The 9,491-nt window shown below is 34.4% G+C and overlaps 2 protein-coding genes across 3 annotated transcripts; one reads left to right on the forward strand and one right to left on the reverse strand.

Moving 5' to 3' along the window:
- Positions 1-1,193: 1,193 nt before the first annotated feature.
- On the forward strand, positions 1,194-5,176 carry LOC145101745 (protein transport protein SEC23 C-like). 2 transcript variants are annotated; one of them, XR_013705801.1, is made up of 13 exons: positions 1,194-2,078; positions 2,161-2,334; positions 2,456-2,617; positions 2,708-2,850; positions 2,975-3,050; positions 3,124-3,381; positions 3,476-3,553; positions 3,634-3,795; positions 3,873-4,136; positions 4,212-4,316; positions 4,411-4,599; positions 4,697-4,748; positions 5,068-5,176. XR_013705801.1 is itself a non-coding variant. In XM_079039021.1 (12 exons), the coding sequence occupies exons 1-11, from the start codon at positions 1,341-1,343 to the stop codon at positions 4,552-4,554; spliced, it is 2,304 nt and encodes a 767-aa protein (XP_078895147.1). In that variant the 5' UTR covers positions 1,194-1,340; the 3' UTR covers positions 4,555-4,599; positions 4,697-4,943. The 2 variants fall into 2 exon arrangements, 1 of the variants encoding a protein (XP_078895147.1); XM_079039021.1 differs by lacking the exon at positions 5,068-5,176 and having other exon boundaries at positions 4,697-4,943.
- Positions 5,177-7,005: 1,829 nt separating this feature from the next.
- LOC145100169 (transcription factor bHLH91-like) lies at positions 7,006-9,204 on the reverse strand. The gene is made up of 4 exons (XM_079037546.1): positions 8,261-9,204; positions 7,727-8,185; positions 7,478-7,585; positions 7,006-7,262 (listed from the first exon to the last, which is right to left on the reverse strand). The coding sequence occupies exons 1-3, from the start codon at positions 8,963-8,965 to the stop codon at positions 7,484-7,486; spliced, it is 1,266 nt and encodes a 421-aa protein (XP_078893672.1). The 5' UTR covers positions 8,966-9,204; the 3' UTR covers positions 7,006-7,262; positions 7,478-7,483.
- Positions 9,205-9,491: the final 287 nt, after the last annotated feature.

The following is a 9,491-nucleotide window of genomic DNA, read 5'->3' on the forward strand; positions in this document are numbered from 1 at the left end:
ATTTACATATGTTAGTTCATAGTTTTCATAGTGTGTTGCTATTATAAGAAAAGCCATAGATTTCTAAGTTGCGTGTGCCCATAAAATAGTTTTATGATTCTGTTGTGCAAATTTTGTTGTTTTAACTTTTAATGTAACCTAGAAAACTCATCAATGTCAAATACATAAATAATATGTTCCAATTTTACTGACTTGTCATCTTAACCGTATGAAACACATGTAATCGAAAGGCGTGCCAAGAATCCGAGGCTACAAGATATTCATCAAATTGGAAGCCGGTGACAAGGCATAATTCCCTCATCCCAAAGGCCAACTCTTACTCCTTAATCTAAAAACCATTTCCTCTAAATGGTTTTGAAGGTGTGTGACAATTTATTTGAATATGTAATCTAAAAGAAAATGATCATCTTCTACCTCAACATGAATATCTAACCACCTACCAATTTTGCAAAGACATTGAAAGAGAAACATTAAAAATGTGGTCATGTTGCAAAAAACAAAAACAAATTACTTTCAGTATAACACTTAAGATAATTATGGATTGGTCATGGTGCTCTCGAACGTATGGTTCTAAACATTCTGAACTAGTTCACCGTATTTCAGACGTGATCGTCGTATTCTAGACTTTTTCGGAGATGATTTTCATGTTCCGAAATACGAAAATCAATTTGGAGTTACCTAATGCACATGCTATTGTAAACGTAACTACTTTTCTAATCGTTTGGGTCTTTAGTAATACTAAAAGACTACATACCTAAGGCACATGTTATCGATTAATACAACATTCCAGAACTATTCTTGGAACGTTCTTTGCGTTCCGAACTCTAGTTTTCGTAGTTATAATTACAAATTTTAACAAGTACAAGTAAAGGAGCGGAGAACTTGCACGTAATGACGTAAAACCTCTAACTCATTGGAATCAGATGACATTTCCTCTTTGCCCATTAAGTTTGAAATATTAAGATATTCTTGTATGCATTCTGAAATGTCTTATGTATGTACTGTCATTTTCTCCGAAACCCAATATCGAATGGGCCGGACCGAATAACTTTAATCCACAATGATCCATTTCAAAATAAATTATTATTTTTAAAAGACAATTATTTTATTCAAAATACCGACTCATTTGTTTAGATTACTCAATGTCCTTATACTAAATTTACAGTTATTTCAAAAAAGTAAAATAAACATAACATATGGCCGGCTAATTACAAAGTGTCATCTACCGAAAGTTGGCTCCTTGGTCTCGCTTCTTCCCTAACAGGAACCTCTGCTTCCAAATCGAGAAAACCAAAGTCCACTGCTCTCTCACACTGATCAACCAATTTTGATTCAACAGGATGACGGAGTTCTTGGATTTGGAAACCCAAGACGCCGTGCGGATGCCATGGAATGTTCTTCCCGGCACCAAACAAGAAGCCGCTCAATGCGTCATCCCAATTTCCGCCATCTACACTCCGATCAAACCCTTACCCAACACCACCCCTCTCCTCCCTTACTCCCCCCTCCGCTGCCGCAATTGCCGATCCGTACTCAACCCTTTTTCCATCGTCGACTTCTCCACCAAAATCTGGATCTGTTCCTTCTGCCTCCACCGCAATCACTTTCCTCACCACTACCAATCCATCTCCGATGATAACCTCCCCGCGGAGCTCTTCCCTCAGTACACCACCATCGAATACGAACCCCAGAACGAGAGACCCGCTTCCCAAGCTATTCCTCAGGTGTTTTTCTTCGTGGTGGATACTTGTATGATCGAAGAGGAAATCGGGTTTCTAAGATCAGGGCTTTCGAGGGTGATTGGGGAGATTCCGGAGAATTCTCTTGTCGGTTTGATTACTTTCGGGAGGTATGTTTGTGTTCATGAGTTGGGGTTTTTCGGAAGAGTTCCCAAGGTTTATGTGTTTAATGGGGCCAAAGAGATTACTAAAGATCAGGTTTTGGAGCAGATGGGTTTCTTTCTAAAGAAACCGAGACCAGCTACAGGAGTTGTTGCCGGAGTTCGAGATGGACTTTCTCAAGAAAGCATTTCCAGATTCTTACTGCCAGCTGCAGATTGCGAATTCGCCCTAAATTCGGTATCATCTCCATACTCCTTTGTGTAAATTCCATGTTCAGTTGTTAATCTTTGTATACTTTTATAACTTGATACCATATCAGGTATTAGACGAGCTTCAAAAAGATCCATGGCCAGTTCCTGCAGATCAAAGAGCACCAAGGTCCACTGGCACTGCTTTAACCATAGCCGCTCATTTGTTGGGAGTATGTGTTCCTGGTTCAGGGGCTAGAATAATGGCGTTTTTGGGTGGGCCCACAACTGAAGGGCCAGGTTCTGTGAGTATATTCTAGTCACAGACTCTTACTAATTGTGTTACTCATTATTGTACATATGTTCAAGATTTTGTATCAACTATCAAAAGCCTTGTATTCTAAAATCTTTTGCATTTTCTTTCAGATTGTATCAAAAGCCTTGTCTGAACCTATTCGTTCTCACAAGGATCTAGATAAAGATGCTGCTCCTTTTTTTAACAAAGCAGTGAAGTTATATGAAGGACTTGCAAAGCAACTTATACATCAAGGACATGTTCTTGATGTTTTTGCTTGTGCTCTTGATCAGGTAATCATTCCTTAAAAATCTTGTCACTTTCATTACATATGGATTTAAATACTTAGCTAAGTTGACCTAACAGTTAGTTTATTCTTCTAGGTTGGAGTAGCTGAGCTTAAAGTTGCAGTTGAAAAAACTGGAGGACTTGTTGTGTTAGCAGAAAGCTTTGGTCATTCAGTTTTTAAAGATTCTTTATTGCGTGTTTTCCAATCGGGTGACACTGACTTGGGTTTATCATCAAAGTAAGGTTTGATTTAATCTCTTCAATCCTTAACACATTGATATCTCATATCTTAATGTTGACTCAATCACTTCTTGTTTTTGTTTGTAAATTGTAAATTGTAACAAAGTTCTCACTTTATGCAGTGGTATATTTGAAGTAAACTTTTCAAAGGATATCAAAATCCAGGGTATTCTTGGTCCATGTGCATCACTTGAGAAGGTTCATATAGTGTTTTAAAGAATGTTGACTTTTGGTTGACTCTTTGTTGACTGATTGTTGTTTTTTTGTGCAGAAAGGTGCTTTATGTTCTGATACCAGTATTGGTCAAGGGGGTACTACTGCATGGAAGATGTGTGGACTTGATAAATCGACTTCATTGTGTTTAATCTTTGATATTGTGAAGAAAGAAAGCTCAGATGTTATTGGTCAAGCTGCAAATAATCAGTTTTATTTCCAATTTTTGACTTATTATCAACATAGCAATGGACAAATGAGACTTAGAGCCACCACTCTTTCAAGAAGATGGGTCACAGGTCCAGGAAATATACAGGCATGATTATTCATTTATTCTATAAGTTACTTTAATTGTTAATTTATTATTATTATCGATTAAGAAAAGTCAAACTTGACTTTTGCATTTGTAGGATTTGGTTGCTGGGTTTGACCAAGAAGCAGCTGCAGTAGTCATGGGGCGACTAGTTTCTTTCAAAATGGAAACAGAGGTAACAATCTTTATATATCTAAAGGTCTTAATTGATTTAACTTATTTTATTTTTTATTTTTGTGTTGACTATATATATAGGCTGAATTTGACCCCATAAGGTGGCTTGATAAAACATTGATACATTTATGTTCACGTTTTGGTGACTATCAAAAAGACAATCCATCTTCTTTTGTCCTTTCTCCTCGTTTATCAATCATTCCTCAATTTGTCTTCAATTTGAGAAGATCTCAATTCGTACAGGTGTTACTTTCTTTCTTCATTTACTTTTCAGGAACTTTTTTTTTTGCGGAAATTAAGGTTTTTTAGTTTTTGTACAGGTTTTTAACAACAGCCCGGATGAAACAGCTTATTTTAGAATGGTTATGAACAGAGAAAATGTTGCAAATTCAGTTGTGATGATTCAGCCTTCTTTAATTTCTTATGCTTTTAATTCTGGAGCTGAACCTGCTTTATTAGATGTGGCTTCAATTGCTGCTGATAGAATCCTTCTTTTGGATTCATATTTCACTGTTGTTGTCTTTCATGGATCCACCATTGCTCAATGGCGTAAAGCTGGCTACCAAAATGAACCTGAACATAAAGTACACTCTTTTCTTTTTTTTTTTTTTTTAAAGAAAAGGGTATAAAAGTCATTTCTTGTATAATTGTAATTGCAGGTTTTTGCTCAGTTGTTGCAAGCTCCACTCGATGATGCTGATGCTATTGTAAAGGAAAGATTTCCAGTACCCCGTTTAGTGATTTGTGATCAGCATGGATCTCAGGTTACATAATCTCTCAACTAATTTATTATTATTATTATGAAATCTGTAAAACTTGTTTTTTGTTTTTATATAATTGGGAATTAATTTAATGCAGGCTCGTTTTCTATTAGCAAAACTAAATCCATCAGCTACATATAATTCGGAAGCTCCTCCTACTCCTGGTGGAGATGTTCTCTTTACAGATGATGTCAGCTTTGAAATCTTTTTAGATCATCTTCAACGATTAGCAGTTCAATAAATTTTACTTTTCTTCAACAATATACGCATAGTTTTCGCCAATTTTGTAAGATTTTTTCATCTTGATTACGTTCACTATTGTTAAATGATAACATGTTTGTCATGTATATTATTATTATTTTTTTTTGTTGGTGTGGTTGTAGTTTTTGAAGTATTCATATCTGGATTATAAAGGAGGGAAAATCAGTGATACAGGTTAGAAAGTGATGATTGTAGTTATTATGTAGAAATTATAATGTGGTTTTGTTTCTTGTTGTAAAGGGTAAAAGAAAACCCAAAACTAGCTTTTATTTTTACTTCTCAACCATTGTCTAAAAAATAGAATCTGGTTTTGTTTTGGTGTTACGTGTTTGTTTGTTAAAAAAAAGGACAAAAATAAGATTGTTCATATTGATTTATTTCTTTTTTGGGTTATGGTCGCTATTTAGCAACCTAGGACATCCGATTTACATTTTAGAACAGTAATCGTTTAATTATACTTCATGAGTTATTAAACAACTTTTTGTTTCGTTAGGGTTTTCGATGATAAAGAAGAAAATTTTTTGATGTGTTTTCTTCATCAATGTTGAAGATAATAGATTGGGAGGAAAGATTTGTAAAAGAGAAAATTATAAAATTAAGTAAATGTTTTATGTGGTTATTGTAAGAGAGGAGTGGGGTTGTGGGGTGGGTGGGGGTGGTGGGACTTGTTTTATTTATTTTTTTAAATGAAAAACTAGTAAGTTACTACTCCTGTTTTGTGGGGGACTGAACTTGTTTAATGACAAAAGTGTAGGGCGTAAACATGCAAATAATTGTAAGTCATGCAGCCAAAACATGAAACCAAAAAGTGTAAGGACCAAACATGATAATATATTATGGGGCATGCAATGGGGAGTGGGATGTGGAGGTAATCTTCAAAGTTTTTATTAGGTATGAATAATTTTTGTATTTTGTTAAACATTAGGTGCGAAACCCGTGTATTACATGGATTGATTTAAAAAAAATTAAACATTAAAGTGTAAACAAAAAATATTTTTTAATTAATCTATAACTTTAAAAAAAATAACGTATTTATTGCAATTTAATATCATATATATGATATTTAATATTTTACATATATAAGTATATGATTTTAATTTTAAAAATTGAAACAAACCAAAAATTGATAAAAATACCACAAAATGACTTTAATTTTTAAATGGATAATATTTATTTTAAAAATACCACAAAATGACAAGTGTCAAAATTAATGAGAAATTGATATGTGGCAAGAAAAATCTTTATTTATTCAGGAAGATATAGACCGTTTTTGTTAGAAAAAAAAGGACCTTTTCAGTAATTAACGGGACATTTTTTGTAATTTATTTTTTATATCAAGGTCAAACTTAACAAATTCTTCAATATATGGTCTGTTTTTGTAAAATAGAAACTTTATATGAACCTTTTTTATAAATTACAAAATTATAGGGATTAAATCTATCAAAATCCAAAACTTTTGGGGCAGAACTCTGAAACTCAAAAAAAAATATTATTCCTAAGTACTCTGGTTTTAATTCATTATGTAGAGATGATCTTAACAAAAGAACATACGGTGTGTTTTTTTACAAGGCATCCGTTTTTATACCCATTTTGAATTCTGGCCCGTTGTATCCGACGGATTAAAAAGCATCGATCTAGACGAATGGGTTTGTTACTTAATCCACCAAATGTCCAATTTGGTCAAACTATTAGTCTTTTTTTGGGCCAAGTAGTTTTCAAATGTTGGCGTTAATTTAGGCTGATAAAAATAAACACACCTCTTAATATTTTGCCAAATAATAACAAAAATGTAACCAAGTTTCTAAATATAACAATACATATCGCAGGGGTCCACTTCAAATGTAGTGGGCGCTATAAAATGTTATAAATATGTGTATCCCAGCAAACCACTCAAAATGAAGTACTTCGAAATGAGACTTTATATTGAGTAATACGAAATCTTATGTTGAAAAAAAAAAAAAAACTTGGTGCAAAAGTGGGAAAAAGATCTTTTAAATATAGACGACCATTTCGTAGTGAATAATGCTTTTAGTGAGTCCGCTAAAACAATGTATGGCAATTGTAGGAATTTTTGAAATTTTAATTCCTGGCAAATGATTAAATGAGTTAATTATTTGAGTCATTTGATCTTTAGTCGAGTACTTAGAGTTAATTTGTGAAGATTTATGTATTCTAATTAGATAAAATCAGTATATCCTAAATCAGATGATTCCTATGTTAATTGAGTCGTATTTCCGGTTTTCTATGATAACTCGAATTGATAGATAGGTGGTTGGTTGAAAAGCTTATGCGTAGAGTGTGCAAGTTGTTTTTCAGATTTGTTCTGTTTTCTCTAGTTCATTTTTCATCAAATTTAAAGAAATAGTAGTTTTGAATGAAATAACAAAATCAACAATACAAAATAAAAAAGGTATTGGAGAGAAACCAAACAAACATTTTCATGTAATATAAAATTAACAAATCAAACCCCAATGGTTGCCTTTAGGCATGCAATTTCCAAAAGTCTAATTCCAAATACCAGAATTACCCCTGCTTTTATTCTAGTTAATTGATTTGTTGTAAGTTACTCATATAGTTAAGTGTCAATTTCAAATCCCAATTTCTCTCCTCTCTACCCCCTCTTCATGTCTTCCCCCAATAGTTAGTATCAAAGCAAACAAGCATAAACCCATGTGGTCTACCATAAATCTGCAAAATTACATTAAAAAAAAATTACCATTATATTATTTAAAACAAAACTATTTAAAGAGTTATATGTAATGTAATGAACACAATTTGAAAGAGTGTTTTATAAAAGTAGATAAACTTGTATGCCCAAATGTAGAAACACAATGGAAAAGTGTCTTTAAGGAATTGGCTTTTTTCTGTTGGGTAGATTGTACTTTCTGCAAAAATAGTTGTACCTTGTGTTAGTAGCTAGAAGTGACTGGGATAGTTGCATATTGTTTGTCCACCACCTCAATTAGCTTATTGGCTATAGCACTTGCATAAACAGAGGACCCTTCACAAATCTGCACATGTCATTCAAAATCAAGAAACTTTCCATGAATCCACCAAATAATTTGTTATTTGGAGAAATACCCAGAAAAATTGAACAAATGGGTTGTAATGTACAACTCAACATTGCATAAGATGGCTTAAAGAAGTTGTACCTTGGTATTGAACAGATAGCTGTAGAAATCACCAATGAGTCCACCAGCGACATGATGAAGATCCAGTTGAAGTTCATGAAGAACTTTTGAAACAAGAAACAAACAGTTGATCCTCTTTTGTTGCACCAATTTGATTGTAACTTCATCATCAATGATTCGAACATCGATCTCTGTGTTTTTGGATTTTCTCTGTAGCCATGAGCTCCTCATTGTAGAAGTTGAATTGCCGTTGTAGGTTTGTTGATCATGAGCATGATCTCCGGCACCGGCGCTGCCACCTCCATTGCTCTTTGTGTAAATACTCTCTACATCTAAAGTCGAATCGTCTTCTGTTTTGTGCTTTTTCATCCTACCTCTGTTGCATCTCTTCCTCTCCACCAAAATCTTCAGTTCTTCCACAGTTCTCTTGAGTTCGTTGATGTATTCAATGGCATCTCCGACCACCGATGCTCGATCAGCCTTTTCTTCAACAAGAAAACAGAATTAAAATTTGTAAATGTTATCAAATTCATCTGAGACTCAAAATTCTCATACCTTTGTGGGATTTGGGACTAATCCCTTCAAGGCCTCAAACTTGCCATTCAATTGTTGCCTTCTATGTTTCTCAGTCGCAAAATGTTTTGTATCTTTGTTTTCTCTCCCTTTTCCATTAATTATTCCCCCACCGAACTCCAAAACCGCATCTCCGTCATGATACAGTTGATTCTGTTCTCCTCTGTCCATATCCATCTCGCCAAAAATGGAGCCACAACCAGTCAAATTGAATCCGTTTGGGAGAGAATTCAGCAACTCTCTGAAGAATGGAGGCTGTGGAGGGAGATTGTGAGGCAATAGCGGATCGAACATGACTTGACCCGAGGTTTGATCGATATGGGTCGGGTTGGAAAAGCATATTGATGAAGAGCATCTGGGTAACTGGAAGAGATTAAGGAGATCTGGTGGTGTGGGTGTAGGCAAACAATTGTTATCGTTCCCGATAAGAACCTGATCATGAGGATTATGAGCCCAGTTGATTTGTTGGTGGTTTTGGTGATCCATGTCCATGTTCATGAGATGTTGGTGATGAAGCTGATCTGCAGGTGCTTCAATGGCGGAGAAATTGGAAATTTGGTGGAAGTTGGAGACATGGGGTTGTGGGAAACTGTCACCTTGGTGATCAATAAGCACTTGTTGATGGTGAGCTACAGAATTTGGATCGAAGCAACCACTTGCTTCAAACATATCTGAATTCTCCAGCATTTTCTCTGCAAGTTCTAGAGAGAGAGAGAGAGAGAGAGAGAGAGAGAGAGAGAGAGAGGGAATTTGGAAAACTTCTAAGCTTTGTGTATTCGAAAAGATTGAAAACGTGAAGTATTGATCGTAACAACACGAAGATGAATTCACAATCTGGCGATAGAATGAGAATTTGAGGAGACACAGAAGCAGATATCACCAAGTAACCAAAAAGGAATTGCTATTTAGAGAGGGAGGAAGGTAGGTTGAGAGTAGGGGACTGGAAGTGAAGATATAAACGTATTTATATTAGTAAAATTTGCCACAAAATGACTCCAATTTCATGTTAAAATACAAATTATCAACTTTCACATATTTGTTTGACATATATTATAATAAAAAAATCAAATACATTGTATCTTTTTGAAAATCCTTTTAACAAAACTCAGTAAACTTTTTGGAAACTTACAAATATTTTCATCAGCTATCATTTCTTTTTGTTGAGTAGTGGCTATGAAGAAATATCAATCCCCATCAATATCTTAACCTAATG

The sequence above is a fragment of the Lactuca serriola genome, chromosome 4 (genome assembly GCF_051521515.1).
Source record: "Lactuca serriola cultivar US96UC23 chromosome 4, Lser_US96UC23_V15, whole genome shotgun sequence".
NCBI lineage: Eukaryota > Viridiplantae > Streptophyta > Magnoliopsida > Asterales > Asteraceae > Lactuca > Lactuca serriola.

Excerpts from the sequence above, each read along its gene's own strand:
- LOC145101745 (XM_079039021.1), top strand. The coding sequence starts at position 1,341 with ATGACGGAGTTCTTGGATTTGGAAACCCAAGACGCCGTGCGGATGCCA. Across the intron at positions 2,335-2,455 it reads CAACTGAAGGGCCAGGTTCT|ATTGTATCAAAAGCCTTGTC; the intron begins GTGAGTATATTC and ends ATTTTCTTTCAG. Across the intron at positions 3,382-3,475 it reads CAGGTCCAGGAAATATACAG|GATTTGGTTGCTGGGTTTGA; the intron begins GCATGATTATTC and ends TTGCATTTGTAG.
- LOC145100169 (XM_079037546.1), bottom strand. The coding sequence starts at position 8,965 with ATGCTGGAGAATTCAGATATGTTTGAAGCAAGTGGTTGCTTCGATCCA. Across the intron at positions 8,186-8,260 it reads TAGTCCCAAATCCCACAAAG|GCTGATCGAGCATCGGTGGT; the intron begins GTATGAGAATTT and ends GTTGAAGAAAAG. Across the intron at positions 7,586-7,726 it reads GCTATCTGTTCAATACCAAG|ATTTGTGAAGGGTCCTCTGT; the intron begins GTACAACTTCTT and ends TGACATGTGCAG.